The 20,933-nt window shown below is 48.2% G+C and overlaps 3 protein-coding genes across 10 annotated transcripts in view; 2 read left to right on the top strand and 1 right to left on the bottom strand.

Moving 5' to 3' along the window:
• LOC115080659 (pre-mRNA-splicing factor ATP-dependent RNA helicase DHX16-like) overlaps nt 1-2,154 on the top strand; it is a 30,286-nt gene extending 28,132 nt beyond the window's left edge. For 7 of the 8 annotated variants that reach the window (XM_029584994.1, XM_029584992.1, XM_029584990.1 and 4 more), the window contains one exon: nt 1,635-2,154. In XM_029584994.1, the coding sequence (XP_029440854.1) occupies nt 1,635-1,763 (129 nt within the window). In that variant the 3' untranslated portion in view covers nt 1,764-2,154. The remainder of the gene's footprint in view (nt 1-1,634) is intronic. The other variant, XM_029584995.1, reaches the window with a different exon arrangement.
• A 234-nt stretch (nt 2,155-2,388) lies between these two features.
• The window catches only part of LOC115080657 (uncharacterized protein C6orf136 homolog), a 61,227-nt gene continuing 42,682 nt past the window's right edge, over nt 2,389-20,933 (bottom strand). Inside the window, 7 exon segments of the mRNA XM_029584988.1 lie at nt 2,389-2,874; nt 3,233-3,263; nt 3,265-3,294; nt 3,380-3,580; nt 4,146-4,234; nt 15,343-15,441; nt 15,822-15,924. Coding sequence (XP_029440848.1) covers nt 2,731-2,874; nt 3,233-3,263; nt 3,265-3,294; nt 3,380-3,580; nt 4,146-4,234; nt 15,343-15,441; nt 15,822-15,924 — 697 coding nt within the window. The 3' untranslated portion in view covers nt 2,389-2,730.
• LOC115080658 (kinetochore-associated protein DSN1 homolog) overlaps nt 20,079-20,933 on the top strand; it is a 33,598-nt gene continuing 32,743 nt past the window's right edge. Inside the window, exon 1 of the mRNA XM_029584989.1 lies at nt 20,079-20,104. The gene's annotated coding sequence lies outside the window, so the exon portion shown is untranslated. The remainder of the gene's footprint in view (nt 20,105-20,933) is intronic.

Here is a 20,933-nt window from a genome sequence, read left to right as displayed (position 1 = left end):
TCATCTTACTGTTATGGACAAAAAGAGCGAGAAGTCTTTCAGAGCATGCTCAGGGGTTCCCACGTTGCTGCTGTACACGAGCTACCCTCAGTTCTTCAGGAGCTGTGCTTTGGCTTCTGGAAGGCGAGTGAGATTGTGTGGCTGATTTGTTTTGCTGGCTGTGGAGTACACTCGTTACATATAAGCAACTTCATTACCTCTGTGGACAATCAGCCAGAAAGAGCTACACAAGTAGGGAACCCCCAAGCTGAAGGGTTGCATTAAATAAGAAGTGGGTAAGAAAAGCAGAGGTTGAAGCTACCACCTGAATAAATTCCAAATTGCAAAGACCTTAAGCTAAGGAAGGATACAGGAAGAAGGAGTCTTGTAGTTGCATTTCGGCCACGTCAAACTTGGCTCCCTTGGCTTCAAAGATTGGCTGAAGCTGCACCAGGCCATTTTCTGCTCTTGCCAGTATTCCCAGTTCTGAAAGCTTGGATATTGAGAGCAAAGTAGTGATGGTAGTTCTGTTTTCAAATGAAGTTAAAGAACCTGCCACTAGAGGCTCTTATAACTTCAAGTGGAACATATTTTTGGGTTGGGATTCCCCTATAAACAAGGATCTTGTACAACCTCTCCGCCTCTCCTACATTTCTGTAATGCAGGCCTAAAAATGATCTCTGTCAGGATTAATTTTGTGTATGAGAGAGAGACAGGATCTGTGTGTGTGATTGAAAGCTTGTGTGTGTGCAGTTGTGAAAAGACAGACGGCGTGTGTGTAAATGTGTGATTAAGAGCCTATGTAAGTGAGCGAGCATGTATGTACGTGTGTGATTGAGAGCTTGTTGTGACAGAGGAGAAAGTTGCAAGCAAACCATCCCTCCTTCTACTAATTCAAAACAATCTCAGAGCACCTGGATATCAAATATTCCCAGGTACCCAGAGCAAAGCATTTATTTATCCTTATTGTGTCTTGAAATATTTTATTGGTATCTCGAAATGTTTAATATGATTGGATAGTCCATTTGAAATAAACAGCTGTTCTTTTTGTTAGTATGGTTTTACTGCTTTGCTTTTTCTATTTCTTGATTTTGTTTTATAAGGACTGGTGATGTTTCTCTTTTTCCTTTGTTGCACTGCATACAGAGACTCTGGCTTGTTGTAGTTTCCAATTCAGTTTTGTCTGCGTGCTTCTGGTTCTACTTTATGGCCTCCTTATTCTTGGTTAGGTGAGGGTCTGCACAAGTGACTGAGGTGAGCTATTCTGGTGTGTAGTTTGGGTAAGGCTCTATAGCAGTCTGGCTTGTTCCGTCTTCCTAATAGGAGGCATACTGGTGTCTTAAAGCCTGGTGTAATATTCAGTGTTGCCTTTTCTTAGGTAAGGCAGTTACTGTTTGAGTGCTGGAAATTGGTGCTGGTTACTATTTATGCTATTTCTGTTCAGAGTACTTATCTTTCCCTTGTCATTCTTAACAATAAAAACAATACTGGGCCTTTATTGGGAACCACTGGCCTAATGTGCACATATAGACATGTCCAAGTCTAAGATAGAGGGCAATTGTACACATGTCCTCACTCTAAGGCACCCTATCCTCACTTTTTTCTTTCAGTGCAAGCCTATTTAAAAATGCTTTTTGTATTTTTACCATACACAGATCATTGAAATAGACAGTGGCTGGCTCCTGGAAGTGGCTCCTCACTACTACAAGTCCAAAGACCTGGAGGATGCTTCCAGCAAGAAGATGCCCAAGAAAGTAGGGAAGGCACGGGAGGAACTGGGCTGAGGCTGTTTATTTGCTCCAAGGCTGCAGCAAACATTTGTTCTACCATCCTGCAACACACACCGGATGCTGGTCTTGTACCAAGCAAATGTGTGGCCATAGCACAGGCTGGGACTCGTGTCCAAGTACAGCCTGATTTCTGAGTGCTGTCAGTAAAGAAAAGAAACTTTATTTGGGTTGGAAGCCTAAGAGTTAAGTGCGAACAGCTCTGCTCATCCCCGAAACAAGGATTTTTATTTTATAAATGAAACTAGCCAGGTTCACTGGCCTCTTGAAGGTGAGCTAGAGAAGAAATGGGTGTGTCCCTGCCACCCAGAGTGCAGGAAGCTTGGTCTATAAGATGGCAGCCTGGGCTCTCATGCATTGTACGCAGACCTCTCCCCGCCATACCAGGCAATTTTACTGCAAATAAAAACTCGGTAAGCAGAAAATGGATGCTCCTTCTAGTTTAATTATGTACATCACACTTCTCTCTCTCTTGCAACACAGAGGGGTTCTTAGTAAGGAACATGCAGCAGATGAGGACTGTATCACAGAGGCACCAGGCAGGTGCCAAAGGAAGAGGTGAACATGCAGCATTTGCGAGTATGTACCTGTGGCATCTTGACAAGTCATAAATATACACATGTATATATTACACACATAATGTGAATGTTATACGTCTATGGCCACAACACAGTATCCATTTTTGTTAGGCTTATTGTCTTCTGGGTCAACCATCAGCCCATGTGGCAATGCCCTAAAGCCAAGCTGCTTCAGATAAACCATTCCTGAAATCTGTTTTGAAAAGATTTTGGTACAGGCTTGGGAAAAAAATGTTTCCTCTTGTGGTGCACAATACCTAGGGTTTGGAGAGCTGGGCCACACACACTGCCCCCATTAATGAGAGTCCGACAGGTAAGGAAAGAGGCTGTAGAAAAATACCAGGTACCATGCATCCTGTACCTCAGTTACCAGACAGTCCTGGCTCTCAGCAGTGCTTCTGCCCAGATCTCCAGGACAGATGCCACAGTAGAAAGTTGAAGGCAGGTCTGTTCTCTGCTACTCCCAGAGCCACCAGCAGGCCAGCTAACAAGCTCTTCACCCTGATCACAGGGGGTTGGGCTGGCATCAGCTGTGTGGGAGAGACATTTATTAGTATAAGTGTTTTCAGTAATTAGGCTACCTATAATGATAGGTACTCAGAATCTGGACACCTTAAATAGGGGAAAAGCAGAATGCATGTGACATTCCTTCAAATTTTTGTAGGGTTATGTTCCTTTAAACTAGGTTTTTGTTTTTTTTGGGGGGGTGCGATTTTTATCTAACTACTGTCCCACACAATAGCTTTAAAAAATCCCCCAGAGGGGAAGCAAACAGTCACATGTTGCTAGCATACTTGAGTTGTTCTATATCCCAGCACAATGATGGCATCAGCTCAGCAGGTCACAAAAGAAAGTGATACACTTGCATCTGAAGCCCCTTTCACTCACCTTATCAACCTTGTGGCGGTAGATCAGGCCCCACATAGAAGGTGGAATATGCATCGTAAGAGCTGGAAAATAGAGGGAATGGTAAAAGTGGGGAGGGGAACACAGAAGCGGCTGTAAGGCTGTGGCCATCCCCCCAGCTGTACTCACCTGTACAGCTCTGCTTTATCCCTCTTGTAAAAGCGAAACATAAGGACGTGTAGGGGCAGACCTGTCACCCGCCAGCGAGCCTGGATTGTCCAATTCTCTGGGTGCTGGGTCAATTTCAGCACCTCCATGTGCAAATCTGCAAAGTAATTCCAAGCCAGGAACCGGCAGAGCGTGAGAGCAACCTGATACATAGCACGACCCCTACAAAGACATACAGCAGGGTAAAAGAAATGAGGTACACAACTCAGCCTCTAGGACAGGCAGAGGAGCCACAGCAGCTTAGTATACAGCTTGACCCCTACAGAACAGACCAGCAAAAACTGCTCATGCCCTAGAGATCTGCTCGGTACACAGCTTGACCCCTTAGAAAAGCAAATGTGTGAGATTCACACTACAGTGTAACCCTTAGATGAGTGGCTCCCAACTCTGTCCTGGGGAACCCCCAGCCAGTCAGCTTTTCAGGATATCCACAATGAATATGCAGGAGAGAATGTGCAGGTTTTGGAGGCAGTGCATGCAAATTCTCTCTTACATATTCATTGTGGATATTCTGTAAACCTGACTGTCTGGGGGGGTCCCCAGGACATGGTTGGGAATCACTGCCTTAGACAGACAAGTGAAAAACAGCTTGACCCCTAGAAGAGAACAAGCAAGAGCGACCCAGTATGCAGAGGGTAACCCCTAGAAAGAGAGACAGGTGAGCACGGCCTGGTCCACAGCTTGAACTCTAGAGAAACAGATGGCAACAGACATCCTGGTTACTGACCGTGTCCTCAAGTACAAAATCTCATTGTGAAACTCCACATCTTGTGTGTATATGCCATAGTCATGCGTCTTCAAGAAGAAATTTGGTAGCTGAGAAGAGAAAGTAGAAAAAGGATCAGCCGCTTGGTTGAGGCTCCTGCTCAAGTGTGGGATACAGATTTACATTCTGCAACAGTATAAAAGCTCACAACCCTGACACATCAGGCCCTCCACCACACAGCTTGTAATTTGACAACTCTACAAACTTTTTTGTTATCTGCAAATTTAATCGCCTCACTCATTCCCCATTCCGGATCATTTATAATAAAGTGTATATTAAAAGCACTGGTCCAAGTGTGGATCTCCGAGGCATTCCACTGTTTTATCTTTCTCCACTTGAGAAAACTGACCATTTAATCCTACTCTCTGTTCCCGATCTTTTAGCCAGCTTGCAATCCACAGTTGAGAAAACTGAGGATAAGTATAAGGACACAAATGAGGGTTCAGTCCTGCACTGCAATTCTGGTCAAACTCTACAGGTTGGGACGAAGGTCGCTAGAACATAGAAATACAAAGATAAGGACCGCAGGAAATTTAGCCCCACCTGATTTATTTCCTGATATAATCAAAAAAAGGGGTTCTGGGTCACAGGTTAGCTTAAGCAATTTTAGATAAATAGTCAATGAGATAAGATATCCCTCAAAATTGGAAGCAGTTCTATATTATATATTGTGATGAAGTGCAGCCAGCTTTGAGGCAGGAACACCCGGGCTGGATCCATGCTGGGAGAACCCGGAGCCGAGTTAGGCAGCAGAAAAGGGACTACTACTCCCAGATTCACGGAGGCCCAGCTGAGCCAATGGGCAAAGGAGGACGCTGAGTATGCAGCTGAACCGAGCCCCTGTGACTCGGACACACCCGAACCAATGGCGGTGGAGGAGGAGGGCGTGCCGGAGTGCTACAACTGGCCAGAAAGGCCGAGCTCCTCGGAGGAGGAGATGGACACTGATTCCCCAGCAGAGGAAGCCGCTGACTCCAGCGTGGAAATGGAGTGAGTGACACTGCTGGGGGGGGGGGGGATTTTGCCTGTTTGGGGATGTTTTACTTTGTTTTGCTGCACCATGTTTTTGTTAAAGGAATGGGAAGGCCGTGACCCGCTGCACAACTGAGAGGAGTTGGGGGCGGGTTGTGTGACTCCCAGGCAGGGCAGTTGTTTGCTGGCTGGAGAAGCCAGGCGGTGTTGGAACCCACTGCGAGTTGTTTCTGTGACCCACCCGTGGTCATCGGGGAGGGAGCTATAAAAGAAAGGACTGTTACATTCTGTCTACAAACTGTTTTGTATTTGTTTGCTGGGGAGCCCGGCTGGACTGGCTGCCCGGCACCTGTGCAGACCCAGCAAGGGCCTGGAGGCCTACGTCCAAGCCTAGAAAACTGAAGTACAGCAGAGCTCGGTAGCGGAGATCCCTGGGGAAGAAGTGGTTTGGGGACAGTGCGGCGCTGGACTACCCTCCTGTGAGTGACGTCCTACGGGACAATATACAGTACACACACACCCATATTTTCAGTTTTGTTTTGGGTTTTTTGTTTTGTTTTTTTTTTACTACTTAACCCATTATGTCCCACACATTTTTTAAGATGGTAGGAATTAGGAAGGGAATGGTTAATAGAACGGAAAATGTCATAATGCCTCTGTATTGCTCCATGGTGAGACCGCACCTTGAATACTGTGTACAATTCTGGTCGCCGCATCTCAAAAAAGATATAGTTGCGATGGAGAAGGTACAGAGAAGGGTGACCAAAAGGCTGAAGAGGTTAGGGCTCTTCAGCCGTCTCCTCTCCAAGCTGAAAAGTCCTAACCTCTTCAGCCTTTCCTCATAGGGGATCTGTTCCATTCCCCTTATCATTTTGGTCACCCTTCTCTGTACCTTCTCCATCGCCTCAAAGCTGGCTGCGCTTCATCACAATATATAATAGAGAACTGCTTCCAATTTTGAGGGATATGATAGAGGTCTTTAAGATCATGAGAGTTCTTGCACGAGTAGATGTGAATCGGTTATTTACTCTTTCGGATAGTAGAAAGACTAGGGGGCACTCCATGAAGTTAGCATGGGGCACATTTAAAACTAATCGGAGAAATGAAGTTCCCTGTTTATGCTCATTCAGCCAGTTCCCTGTGTTGTTTTTTTTCATTGAATTAAATGTTGATATGTGTTACGCTGTGTCCGATAGGTGGCCACACACTTTCCGGTTGCAATAACTGAAGCAGCGACTCTAACTCGGACGGGGCAGTGACCGCACCGCACGGTCGGGGAACTGCGAGTACCTGAGATGCCGTAGACATTAGATGTATCATGGAGGGAGACTGCCCGCTCCAGGGTCGGCTTCCGGGAGGGTTGAGGAGGTGCAGAGTCGGCGGCAAGCTTTGTGCTTTACGCAAAAAAAAAAAAAAAAGAAACTGAGGTTATTACTGGTTTCATTAATAGTCCTGAAGCCCCTGCTCTCTTGCATAACAGCCCTACCCCAGTGCGAAGGTTGTATTGGGTAGGTATGGTGTGGGGGGAGGGATCTCTAATCATTGAGTTGTTTCTTGCCCTTTAAATCAGTTGCTAGGCAACAGCAAAGCACCAGTTCACCAGAAATACTTTAAAGACTCCCATTCCATAGCAGCTTCAGCCATTCCGGCATTTACTATGAGCTTAATCAGGCACACAGGGAGGGGGCTTATGGATTGTGGTAAATTAAGATCCCAGTCAACCAGGGAATGGGCTTAAACTGGGAGTCTAAATATCCACCCGGGTGCCTTGACAGAGGTCTTGGGGCAGAGCCGAAGAGACTAGAGGACTCCGTTCCCAAGGACAGGATGGAGCTGTCCTGAGTGGGGTGTGTTTTGTTTTTTTTTGGGAGGCGTGGTTTAGAAACATGAAAATAAGAACATATTGGAGGTAACTTTCAAAGGCGTTGCGTGCGGAAATGTACCCTGCTACCGGGACACTATTCAAAAGCCCACTCACTGGAGTGAGTGAAGATCAGGCCCGTTGGTTGGCACCTTTGCCTGTAAATCTAAAGCGACCGAAGGCATTATCTATCACCTCCCGCCATGTAGTCCTCCGGCTCAGAGGAGGCTGAACTGCACTCAGCATTTATGGGCAGAAAACAGGGCTTTGTAGACCCAGCATGATTTCTGGGCATAAGAGAGGATTTATGCACAGAAGACGCTTGCTGGAGCAGGACACATCGGGGACGCGCACAGATCGGGTTCAGGCACCCTAGAAGCAGGTGTGTGTGCGGGTGGACGTTTTCGGGTCAGCGGGCTTCTTTTTTTTTTGTCTGTTTGCTTTAAGTTCCTTACGCATCAGCGTCCCGTTAGCTTATTGCAGCGGGAGTTACGTTTTGGTTGGGTTGGGTTGTTTTTTTTTTAGTGCGCGCCTAAAGAAGTTGAGCGCACTTTTCCCTGTACGTATCAGGATCAGTCCAGGACACCTGGGTTGTGACTCCGCACCAGTAGGTGGAGACAGAGCAAAACTTGTGGGCGGAGCCATATATAAGCCCCTGTGCCAGTCACAGCCCCTCAGTCTTACTCTGTCTCCAGTAGGTGGTGCAGGTGCGGTCACAGCCTCTGCCTGCACTGATTGTGGTAGTTAGTCAGATTTTTCGGATTTTTCTCTTTTAAATTTGATTTTCTTTTAAATTTGGTTATTTTTTAGTGAGTAGAGTCCTGTCTGCCCTGCCTCCCAGGGGGGCTGCGAGGTTCTGAGGGGACCACCCCCCCCCTGGTTGAGGCCGCTGCTAGGGTAGAGGACCCGGCTTGCTAGTAGCAGCGCTAGGGGTTGACACTGGGGAGCCCGGTTCACTCACCCCTCTTGCAACAGGGCTCCAGGACCGTGGACAGCGACAAGCGGTAGGAAAAAAAAAAAAAAGTTTCTATTTTCTTTGTTTGTGCCGGCTCTCTGCTACTTAGTGCTGCCGCTCCGGTTTTTTTTCGGGGGGGGGGGAGGTGCTGGTCGCAGGGGGGTAGTCGCAGCGTTATTTTAGTTTCGTTTTCATTATTTTTTTCTGTCAGCATTGCGCTTGTATTTCCCGCATTATATTTTTTTTTGCTGCCATGCCTCGCGGCTCGGCGCGCGCGCGGCTTTCAAGGGACGGCCTCTGTGCTTCTTGCCTCCCGGGCGATGAAGGCTCGTCGGGGGCGTCTCGGGGGGTTCGTTCTCGGGCCGCGCGTTCGCCACCGCGCGCCAGTGCTCTGCCGGACAAACAGCAGGATCTTTTCCCGCTCAGCGCGGGAGTGGCGGCCATTTTGGCCACAGGCAAGGAAATCAGGCGGGAGCCGGCAGGGAACTCTGCCATGCCTCCACCGCTTTTTCCCGCAGTCAAGTCTTGCGGGGGGGGTCGCTCCGGAGAGGTCTCGGTCTCGGGAGGGCTCCGGACTCGATTCCTCGGACTCGGCTTCTTTTTCGGAAGATTTTGCGCTTCTTCTACGCAAAGTCCTTAAGTGTAAGCGCAGCAGGCGCAGGCGAAAAGGAGCCTCCGAGGGGGGCCCTAGTAAGCATGCCTCAAAGAAGCGGACGACTAGGGAAGCCGAGGGGTCCGCCAGACAGCCCCCGCGGGGGAAGCAATCCCTGCGGAGAGTCCCACAGGACTCGGAATCGGAGTTTTCCTCCTCGACGGACACGGATCCTGCCGAAGAGCCCCTGAGGGGGGCTGAGGACACGACGGCGGACGGCTCCTCTCAGCCTGGAGCGAGCAAAGGAGCTCAGGCCGTGGAGGGAGATGATCCCAAAGTGGTCCGCCTCTTCCGTAGAGACGAACTGATCCCTCTGATCCCGGCCATTCTTCAGGAGCTAGGAATTGAGGCTCCGCCAGTGGGGGTCCGTCAGGAGGCCAACATGGATCCGGTTCTGCTAGGTCTCACAGGACCGGCAGTGGCTTTTCCTTTTCATTTTTCGTCCATGGATATTTTGTTTAGAGAATGGGATACGCCGGAGCTGGGTCTGAAGGTCAGTAAGGCCATGGATAAACTGTATCCACTCCCTGAAGATGCGCTAGACCTCCTCAGATTTCCGAAAGTGGACTCAGCAGTCTCGGCGGTGACAAAAAGGTCTACTATCCCGGTTACGGGAGCGACGGCCCTCAGGGATATCCAGGACAGGAAGCTGGAGGTACAGCTTAAGAAGATTTTTGAGGTGTCCGCTCTAGGGGTGCGGGCCGCTATCTGTACTAACTTTGCAATGCGGGCTAGTCTGCGCTGGGCCCAAGTTCTTCAGGCGAATGCTGGTCTATCCCCGGAAGAGGCGTCTCAAGCTGATCGACTTGAGGCGGCAATAGCGTATGGAGCAGATGCTTTACATGATCTATTGCGGACCTCTGCCAGATCCATGGTAGCGTCGGTTTCGGCGCGTCGCCTTTTGTGGTTACGGAACTGGGCAGCGGATGGCTCTTCTAAAGCTCACCTTGGAGCACTGCCATTCAAAGGTAAGCTGCTATTCGGCAAAGAATTGGATGACCTGATGATCTCCCTAGGAGAGAACAGGGCGTTTAAGCTGCCCGAGGATAAGTGCAGAGCGCGGTCCTCCTTCTCCTCCAGGTCACGGTTCCGTGGTTCCAGAAAATCACGTCCTCCTCGTTCCTCGGGTCCCTCGTACAGGTCTTCTTCCTCCCGGACCCCTCAGTGGCAGCAATCCTTTCGAGGAAAGCGGTTCGGCAAACAGGGAGGAACCTCGACCATGGGAGCTCACAAGGGACTGCAATGAAATGCGGTCGGTCCAATCCTCGCCTCAGTCTCTGCACGAGATCCCAAATGTCGGGGCGCGGTTAACGTTGTTTTTCGAGGATTGGGCCAGAGTTACTTCGGACCAGTGGGTCCTCGACGTGATAAGATACGGTTACGCATTAGATTTTGTTCGAATTCCAGCGGACAAGTTCCTAGTCTCTCCTTGCAAAGCTCCGGACAAGAAGGTGGCAGTGCTAGACACCATCCGGCGCTTGGAAAGCTTGGGAGCTATCGTTCCAGTCCCGATCCATCAGCGCGGCAAAGGCCGTTACTCCATTTACTTTATAGTCCCAAAGAAAGACGGCACATCAAGGCCGATCTTGGACCCCAAAGGCGTAAACAGATGCCTACGCGTTCCTCACTTCAAGATGGAGACGATTCGTTCGGTAATTGCTTCGGTAAGGCCAGGCGAATTCTTGGCTTCTCTGGACCTCACGGAGGCGTACCTGCACGTGGGAATTCGGCCGGAGTTCCAGAAATTCCTAAGGTTTTGCATTCTGGGGCGGCATTTTCAGTTCCGGGCGCTACCGTTTGGTCTAGCGACCGCTCCTCGCACGTTCACAAAAGTGATGGTGGTAGTAGCGGCGCAACTACGCCGAGAAGGTCTCCTGGTTCATCCTTACCTGGACGATTGGTTGATTCGCGCAAAATCCAAGCCTCTGTGTCAGCAAGCAGTGGCCAGAGTCCTCCAGGTGTTACAGTCTCTAGGCTGGGTGGTCAATTTCAGCAAGAGTCAACTGGTACCGACTCAGACCCTAGAATACCTCGGAGCTCTATTCGACACGAGGAACGGCAAAGTGATCTTGTCCCAGGAACGCAGGGACAAGCTACAGTCTCAGGTGCGGCGATTGCTCTCTCTTCACAGTCCTCGAGTTTGCGATTATCTGACGGTCCTGGGCTCGATGGCTTCAACACTAGCCCTGGTTCCCTGGGCGTTCTCTCATCTGCGGCCGTTGCAGTCGTCCTTACTATCCAGATGGCGGCCGGTCTCGGAGGAGTTTTTCCTGCCTCTTCCACTCGAGGGCCAAGCGAGATCCAGCCTCCACTGGTGGCTCGACTCCAAGCATCTATCCTGTGGAGTGTCCCTGCTGGTACCCAAATGGACGGTAGTGACCACGGATGCCAGTCTCTCCGGCTGGGGAGCAGTTTGCCTAGGAAGGTCGGTCCAGGGGCTATGGACAGCGTCTCAAACCCAGTGGTCTATCAACCGACTAGAGACCAGAGCGGTCCGTCTAGCTCTCCAAGCCTTTTTACCGTTACTAAGTGGAAAGGCGGTCCGAGTACTATCGGACAACGCAACCACTGTGGCCTACATCAATCGACAAGGAGGGACGCGGAGTCCACAGGTGGCTGCAGAGGCACAGCTCTTGATGACCTGGTCAGAACAAAATCTCAGCAACATAGCAGCCTCTCACATTGCCGGGGTAGACAATGTACAGGCGGATTTTCTAAGTCGTCATCACCTCGATCCCGGAGAGTGGGAGTTGGCGGACGAAGCTTTTCGGCTCATCTGCAGGACATGGGGAGTTCCCCACATGGATCTGATGGCCACATGGGACAACGCGAAGGCTCCACGATTCTTCAGTCGGCGTCGAGAACGAGGAGCAGAGGGCGTCGACGCTCTGGTACTTCCATGGCCGACTGATGTACTTCTTTACGTGTTTCCCCCGTGGCCGATGATAGGCAAGATTCTTCGGCGCATAGAGTTGCACCCGTTTCATGTGATCATGGTAGCACCGGAATGGCCGCGTCGTCCGTGGTTCGCAGATCTCATCCAGTTGTCAGTGTCGTTACCCATTCGTCTCCAGGGGTTCGCGGGGCTCCTACGTCAGGGCCCCGTCTGTTTGGAGGATGCGGATCACTTCTGTCTCGCGGCATGGCTTTTGAGAGGAATCGTCTGAAGAAAAAAGGTTACTCAGACGCGGTGATAGCTACTTTGCTGAGGTCCAGGAAACAGTCTACGTTTTCTGGCTTATGTCCGGGTCTGGACGGTTTTTGAGGATTGGTGCGTGCAGCGAGGGTTGGATCCCTTTTCTGCTTCAGTCTCAGATATTCTAACGTTTCTTCAAGCCGGTCTGACCAAAGGCTTGGCGTGCAGTTCGCTACGGGTCCAGGTGGCAGCTCTTGGTTGTTTGCGGGGTAAGGTCCAGGGAACCTCCCTGGCTCTTCATCCTGATATTTCCCGTTTTCTTCGAGGGGCTAAACACCTCCGTCCTCCATTGCGTCCCCCCTGTCCGTCTTGGAACCTTAACTGGGTTCTTTCCGCTCTAAGCTCTGCTCCTTTTGAGCCATTGAAGCGTACAACTATTAAGGACCTTACTTTGAAGACGGTGTTTTTGGTGGCAATTGCCTCGGCTCGGCGTATTTCGGAATTGCAGGCGCTGTCCTGTAGGGAACCGTTCTTGCGGATTTCCGATTCCGGAGTATCCTTGCGGACGGTTCCTTCCTTCCTTCCTAAAGTGGTGTCGTCTTTTCACGTCAATCAGTCAGTGGAGTTACCGGCCTTCAGGGTCGGGGAGTCCACTGATCCCCAGTTCAAAGAACTGCGAAAGCTGGACGTGCGAAGGTCTCTTCTTCATTATTTGGAGGTTACTAATCCGTTCCGGGTAACCGACCATCTGTTCGTTTTGTTCTCAGGGCCAAAGAAAGGGGCCGCGGCGTCCCGCACAACGATTGCGCGTTGGCTTAAACAGGCTATTGATTCAGCGTACTTGGTAAAGGGTAAGCCGCTTCCGCAGGGTCTTCGGGCTCATTCGACTCGTTCCCAGGCTGCGTCCTGGGCGGAAGCTTTTCAGGTATCGCCTCAGGAGATTTGCAGGGCGGCTACCTGGAAGTCGATGCATACTTTTATCAGGCATTACCGGTTGGATATCCGGTCTACCGATTCTGGGGGATTTGGAGAGAGGGTACTCCGAGCGGGACTCTCTGCTTCCCACCCTTGGTAAGTTTTGCTCTGGTACATCCCAGGTGTCCTGGACTGATCCTGGTACGTACAGGGAAAGGAAAATTAGTTTCTTACCTGATAATTTTCGTTCCTGTAGTACCAAGGATCAGTCCAGGATCCCGCCCGCAGGGCTTCGCTACAGTAACGGAGAGTCCGCTCATAATATTTTCTTAGTTCTGCTGTTAGCTTGTTTAGCTCTCCCGGTTGGGGAGTCATGTTCAAGTAGGAGTTTGGTGTTAGTTTAGTTAGAAGTGAATTTTTCTAGCCAATTTTGTTACTTGGTTGCATGGCTACTTTGACATTACGTATGACTGAGGGGCTGTGACTGGCACAGGGGCATATATGGCTCCGCCCACAAGTTTTGTTCTGTCTCCACCTACTGGTGCGGAGTCACAACCCAGGTGTCCTGGACTGATCCTTGGTACTACAGGAACGAAAATTATCAGGTAAGAAACTAATTTTCTTTATAGGTTAATTCAATGGATATAATCCAGGTAACATTAAATTGTTTCCTGTATTTTTCACAAAGTTGACAGAAATGTGTGACTTTATTTTTTCTTCTCTTCTGTAACCTGGATGAATATGTGAAACATTGATATTTCTTGTTTGTTTAAACAAAAATTAATAAAGATATAAATTTAAAAAAAGAAACTAATTTTCCTTTTGCACGCACGTTACTACCATCGGGCCCCTTTGCTTGCTCACCTCTGAACCTGCCTGAGAAGCCCGCTCTGCTTTTCCTACCCAGAGGGCCATGGCCACGCCTTGAACCCGTCTCTCACCTTTTCTTCTCTTTGAAGCCGCAAGCATTGAGAGGACGTCCGAAACCCCCCCTGGCTAACTTGCCTCCCCTTTTACCCCAGTAGCTCCGACCCATAAAATCTCCTTGATTAGACTAGAAGCAAAGTTACATGGTAGGGGACCCCCGGCGCACGTTCGTGCGCGGGAACACTTACACGCAGACTCCGCCCATTCCCCACGAAAAAATGTTATGCATGTACCAGGAGATATGCGTGTACGCGCACGTTTTTTTTTTTTTTTAAATCTGTGCGGCGCACGTCTGGCCGAGTCGCGCACGAATCTCCTGGCTTTGGCGCGCGGCGAGGATTTAAAATCCACCAGGACACTGGCGGTTTTTCCTTTTGAAAATCTCCCAGACATGAGGTACCCAGTGACAAAAGAACCTGCGGCCTTTGCACCTCCTGTTCCTGCAGGCAGTGAGCAGCTGTGAAAATGTCATTCTGTGCTCGCACTTTACATCCCCACAGCAGGCCCCTTCACAGACCGTACGCTTTGGCGACATGAGTCGGGGAAAAGGTGGCAGCTGAGACCAGTCCACAATCCTGTGGACACGCCCCGCTGCAGGACCAGGCCAACCACAGGACTTAGCCCATGATCTTCCTCCTAAAATCAGACACAGGAGCTGCCCAGAACCCTCCTCTAGAACCACATCCCCTACCGCCTGCCGTTCTCTCCCAAATCAAAGACAGAGGAGCAGCCTCTAATCCTTTTCCACAACCAAGTCATCACACTAACTCAGAAGTCACCACTAGAATAGCCCTAACTTCTGAACCAAGATACAGAACTGGCCAAAATTCAGAGGGAACACAAAGAGGCCTATTTACTAAAGTACATGGAAAGCACACTTTAATTTGCATTTTCCATACGTCAGTATCGCAAGAGGAGCATACTTTTGAATTTTGGGACCATCAGGGCAGGAGCTACAGGCGTTCGGCTCCTGCCCTGGCGACCCTGAAGCTGCTTTTCAGGGTAAGGGGAGGAGGATGGCAGTTTTTGTATGCAGGTGCGTGCGGGATCTCCTGGCCAAGGGGCATTGCTTGGCAGCAGAGTAGGGGGGCAGGTAAGAAGGCTTAACGCTCGAGGCTACTGCCCCATTAAAGCTAGAGGACCAGTGGGGATTCAAGAGCATCAGCAGCTGGAGTTGGAAGCTCAACGCAGATTGCAAAGTTTATTGTGATCTGCCATAAACTATTTTAATATTAATGAGCTGCTTTTCAGGCATTTGCATGTGAATGCAGCTCAGTTAAATTGGCTGGGTGCTTGACCTCAGCTTCTCATGTTATCAGTACGACGGAAGCGTGCGTTGCCGCTAAACACGCTTTAATGCAATTTTTAATGCACATTCAGCGCCAAATAAATACAGTGTTTTCATGTGTTTGTGCACTTTTGTAGAGAGATCCCAACGTCCTAATCCTGAACTAAGTCACCATTAGGAGTAACCCACAATGAGCTTGGAACAGGCTTTCACGCAACCCACAATCCCGATCCCAGGATCTGCCCATAATTCTCTTCCTGGAGCAAGAACTGTAAACCGCCTATAACCCTTCTATTGAAACCCAGCTTATGGGGCAGCCCACAACTGTACCCCTCAACCAAGCGGCAGGGCCCGCCCGCCATCCTCCTCTTGAATGAAAGCTAGAGTCCCTCCATATTTCACCCCCTCTTTATATGTTTAAGATTGCTGCCGGGCTAAATCCCTTTTCTTACCTCATTGGTTGTAGATGAAGTAAAGCACAAGTAACAGCCTGACTTCTGTCCAAATCCTTTCACAAAGTTTGCAGATGTTCCTTCAATTGTCATTTGAATCTGAAAAACACACAAACAAAAAAAAAAAAGAAAATATTGAGGTGATAATCACGCACCAGGGTTCCCTCCCCAAAGCTGCAGTCATGGGCTCGGAGTCCAGCCACTGGGTGTTGCCGTGGGCGATGACTGGCCTGGGGCTGCGAATGCTGACCCCTCACCATCCCCAACCCTAGCTGGCCCAGGGAGCAGAGTCCTGCCCTAAGGCAGGCTGCGCCACTTCCACTGAGTGACCAGGCCACCCCATAACCAGTTCTTTGTACAACACCTGCGCTTCGCCAAGTGTACAAATCCTGAGGCAGCCAAGTAAGAACGGATAAAAGCCTCATGGCTCACACGGCTCCTTGAAGCAGGGGCTTCCCAACGGAAGATGCCTTGCTCACCATTGTATACTCCTTTGGACACGTGCTCTGGTTTGAAGTCCAGGCCAGTGCCGTGAGTGGACGTGAGCCAGATTCCGCCATCTTGGTTTCGGATGCAGGAAATCTGAAGGGAAGTATTGAGAATAATGTGTAATTTAAACAAAAAGACACATCCACCACAGAGTCCCCAGTTGGGTTTCCCTAAGTTACCATGAGTCCAGAGAGCAGTTTGGAAATCAGAAGTGGTAATGTTATGGAAACTCCTCCCCTCACAAGTGGATGGTGAAACTCAATTTTTTGTTTGAGAGGAAGCTGCATTATTCTTTAGCCCCAAAACATTCAGAATTGTTAGATTTCCTGGATTGTAAGCCCTCTGGGGATAGAGAAATACCTACAGTACCTGAATGTAAACCGGTGTCATAGCTCAATTGAGATCGAATGTCGGTATATAAAATAAAATAAGTTTGTTAAATAAACTTATTTATAAATGAAGAGTGGGTGACTCGCCAGAATGATGGCTACTGCCTGGAGTCAATACCCTTATTAAATAAACATACACATGCTTACTGTGACTCCAACATCATTCTAGCTTCAACAGCAAGAGGAAATGTGGAATAAAGGATCTGCACTCACAAAGAGGGGAGTAGCTGGCTTGTTACGGCGGTTACTACCCCAAACCAAATAAGCCTGTTACTTCAATTTCTATGCAAATACAGCATAGTTCTCTGCTTCACCGGCAGGGGAGAAGAAAAAACTGATACTACACACATCCAGCAGAGCTCTCTGCTTCAACGGCAGGGGAGAAGAAAAGAGGGTTCGCACTCACAAAGCGGGGAGTAGCTGGCTTGTTACGGCGGTTACTACCCCAAACCAAATGTGCCTGATACTTCACTTTCGATGCATATCCAGCATGGCTCTCTGCTTCAACAGCATGGGAGAAGAATAAACTGATACTTCAAGCATATCCAGCATAGCTCCCTGCTTCAACGGCAGGGGAGAAGAAAAACAACCAATAAGGGCTGTATAACATAGTCTGAGTAAAACAAATAAGCATGGGTGTAGCTTGCTTATTGCGGCGGTTACTACCCCTACTACCCCTAACTTATCAACTAGATACTTCACTTGGATGCAGCTCCATCACTGCTTTCTACATTAATGGTGGGGGTGGAAGGGAAATAGAACCAAGAGCTAAGAGAAACAGATAAGTATGAGAGAAAAAAAATGTGTGAAGCTTGCTGGGCAGACTGGATGGGCCATTTGGTCTTCTTCTACCGTCATTTCTATGTCATTTCTATGTTTCTAAACAAAATATAAAATCCTGGGGGTGAGCAAACTTTCTGTGCTAGGGCCCTCCTCCAAGATGGTTTGATATGTGTGTGTTTCTCTGTTTATCTCTCTCCCTCTATATACCTTCTCCAGTGTAACTATATCTTTTTTGAGATGCGGGGAACAGAATTGTACATAGTATTCAAGGTGCGGTCTCACCATGGAGCGATACAGAGGCATTATGACATTTTCCGTTTTATTCACCATTCCCTTCCTAATAATTCCTAACATGTTTGCTTTTTTGACTGCTGCAGCACACTGAGCCGATGATTTCAATGGATTATCCACTATGATGCCTAGATCTCTTTCCTGGGTGGTAGCTCCTAATATGGAACCTAACATCGTGTAACTACAGCAAGGGTTATCTTTCCCTATGTGCAACACCTTGCACTTGTCCACATTAAATTTCATCTGCCATTTGGATGCCCAATCTTCCAATCTCGCATGGTCCTCCTGCAATTTATCACAATCTGCTTGTGATTTAACTACTCTGAATAATTTTGTATCTGCAAATCTGATTACCTCACTCATCCTATTCCTTTCCAGATTTTTTATAAATATATTGAAAAGCACTGGTCCAAGTACAGATCCCTGAGGCACTCCACCATTTACCCTTTTCCACTGAGAAAACAGATCATTTAATCCTACTCTCTGGTTCCTGTCTTTTAGCCAGTTTGTAATCTACGAGAGGACTACAAACTTTTAACCATGAACCTTCATTCACACTGAAGATTATTCCATTTTTGTTTAAGTTCCTGACCCTCTTCTCTATATAAATAGATCAGAGCTTTCCAAACTGAGTGTCACGACACGTTAGTGTGTCGCCTGCAGTGTGCAGGTGTGTCGCACAAGCTCGGTCAACTCAGATGCGAGTTTGGGCTTTTTTTCCCTCCCCTAGAGATTCACTTTTTTTTTTTTTCAGTTCGTGGGTTGCTTATTATTGGGCAATTTTTGCTGTCAATCGTGCTTTTTTTTTGGGCTTGGTGGGTGGGACATGAGCCCAGCTGTCCCTGTCATTGGCTGCTGCCGATGAGGCCTGGCCACGAGGAGTACCCACTGCAAGCAACAGTGTCTGGTGATCATGGAAGGTGTTATGCACCACAGCAGGCTTAAACCCTGAAGGGAGTGACGCACTAAACTGGCAACAACCAAAAAGAAGAGGAACAGGAGTGTGGGGGCCAGACTTGTGCTGGGGAGGGGGGAATGAGTGTGTAGGACAATTTGTTTTATTATTGTTATTCATAAATTATAACATTAATCTTGGAATATTATATATTTAATATAAATGAAACATTTTCATGAGATAGGTGGTGGGGTGAAACATTTTATGTATATGTTTAAGGAAACATACATAAATTGTCAAAATATCTTTCGTTTGTTTAACCTTTAACCTCTAGTTTGCTAGTAGACTGAATTACTGTTTCATGAAATTATGTTTGTCTAAACAGTGTGTCACCAACATGAAAAGTTTGGAAAGCTCTGAAATAGATGATCATCGCTTAGGCATATCCAAACTAAGCACTCAGGCCAAATCCGGAACACCTTTGTCTTTGAAAAGTTGCATTATGTGCCGCCTGCCAACGTTTTGACCACCCTCGCAAGTGGCTGCCATCAAAGACCCAAACCTCTGCCTTTGATGGCAGGCTGCAAAGTGTGATGTGGTGATAAGGTCAGGCAGGGAGGGTCGGTCAGTGGCAGCAGGCTGGGCTGGAGATGTGATTGGCTTGCTCAACAAAAATGTGCCAGTCAGAGGCATATTATTCCAGAGTCTCCGATGCAGGCCAGTTTTAAAAGCTTGTAGGAAATCCAAGTAAGCCACACTTGTATTTTTGTAGATTTTGTTAATTTATCATTGCTCTATGTACCATTGGCTGTCTCAGATGTTGGTGTGTTATATAACGAAAGCACAGGGAAAGCGGAGAAAAAGGCACACACGTTTAGATAAACAACAGCAAAATGATGTGCGACAATTAATTGTACTGGACACCACCACTTTAGAAAAACATTAGTTTTTTATTCTGTATGTGCACAAGGGTTCAATCTCAGAGTAAAATGTTGATTGGGAAAACCCCGACACGGCCGTGTTTCGCGTCAGGCTGAATTTTGGTTTTCCCAATCAACATTTTACTCTGAGATTGAACCCTTGTGCACACAACTGTTGTGTGCACACACAGAATAAAAAACTAAATGTTTTTCTGAAGTGTTGTCCACTACAATTAAGTGCCGCACATCATTCTGCGGGTATGTTATATAAACCAACTCGCCCTCGACACCCCTCCCCTTTAAAAAAAAAAGACCAGGTATTATCATACCAAAGAAAAAAAAAAAAGGCAAATCCTAGGAGCAGATCTTCCAGCGTCGGGGGTGAGGAGAAAGGACAACACAGACTACTCCGGTGGCTACCTGAAAAACCTGAGCTCTCTGAGCACGAGGAGCAGTTGTCACTCCTCGTTAACAGAGCCTAAGTACCCAGTACATGAAGCCCAGAATGCGTCAGACATGACCAGCAGGGAAGATGACGTCAGAGACAACGCCAATGTTGCTGTCTAAGCTCTTCCAGCTGTCAGCGAGGTGACGTCATAAATCAGAGGAGACTGAAGGAGATAGCTTGAAAACCTAAGATCAATCATTACAACCGCATAAAAAGTAGCGCCCCCGATACTAGCCTGCCGCTGACGCGGGAGCAAGCGGGGTCCTGTTATACAAGTTTCCCTTACCTACAGCAGGAACCCGCAGACAATCTCGGCAGCGCCGGGCGTACACACCAGGAAGTGAAGCGGGCGGAATTCTCGCAGCCAATCCGAAGGAGCCAACGCGTCCAGCCAATCAGAGCGCTCCCAGAGCCCGGCCAACGCGGATGGCGCAAGCAGTCCAATGGCAGCGCTTGCTCGCGCCTCCCGCCTTTTCGCGCGCCGGGATTGAGTTCCGTCTGTGCCGCGGCCCCGCTGAGCTGGTGAGAGTGGGTTAAGTGGCTTCCGGTAAGTAAGCTTTGGGTTTGGAGGAGGTGGGTGACCGCAATTAGGAGGTTTATTTTATTTTTTTGCCCTTTCTCCCTACACCCAGGGGGAGACGAGCTCCAGTCTGTGCCTAGGACTGTGTTCTGGTTTTTAGGATATCCCTAGTGAATATGCAAATCTCTATGCATATTGGACCTGGGCAGGGTTGGAGTCACTTTTTCAAAATGATGGGGGTGTACTTAACTCCAAACAAATGACCCCTCCTTCCTCTTGATTTGATAAAGGGGTTTGCTCAATAACGGAAGTGCTCAAGCACCCACTCTACATACACAGGCCTGGATTTGGCCATAGGCAACACTGGTAAACAGGGTTTTTTTTTTTCTTGCCTGCAGGCGTTTTGGTGTTCCAAATAGATTTTTTGATGCTGATCACATATATTACTTCGAAATTTGTACATCAGGTTTTTGAGAGACGGCCAATTTGGTGTTACAATTGTGAAATTTTAAAACAATCTCGTGTACATCATATATTCTCATGCTGGACAGTAGTTTATGATTTTTAAAATTCATGTCATATTTTTACAGCCATAAATAAGCACAGTAACAGAGATTAACTTTTTTTTAAAATACACCAAGAAACTCTGTCTGATTATTCCAGAACTGGCTCGCGTAAGCCCCAGCTCTGCTGCAAGATTCCAGCTTGTTTCCATGATGAAACAGTCTTATATAAGCAGCTGCAATGAGTAGTTTCCTATGCAACGTCTGTGTGAATGAGCGAATCATATCGCTAAAACTGTTTAAAGCTTGTGGATTTAATTTCATATACTTTATGAATTGTCATGCCAATGTCA

The sequence above is a fragment of the Rhinatrema bivittatum genome, chromosome 19, assembly GCF_901001135.1.
Source record: "Rhinatrema bivittatum chromosome 19, aRhiBiv1.1, whole genome shotgun sequence".
Classification (NCBI taxonomy): Eukaryota; Metazoa; Chordata; class Amphibia; order Gymnophiona; family Rhinatrematidae; genus Rhinatrema; species Rhinatrema bivittatum.
This window is presented reverse-complemented; position numbering and strand designations above follow the sequence as displayed.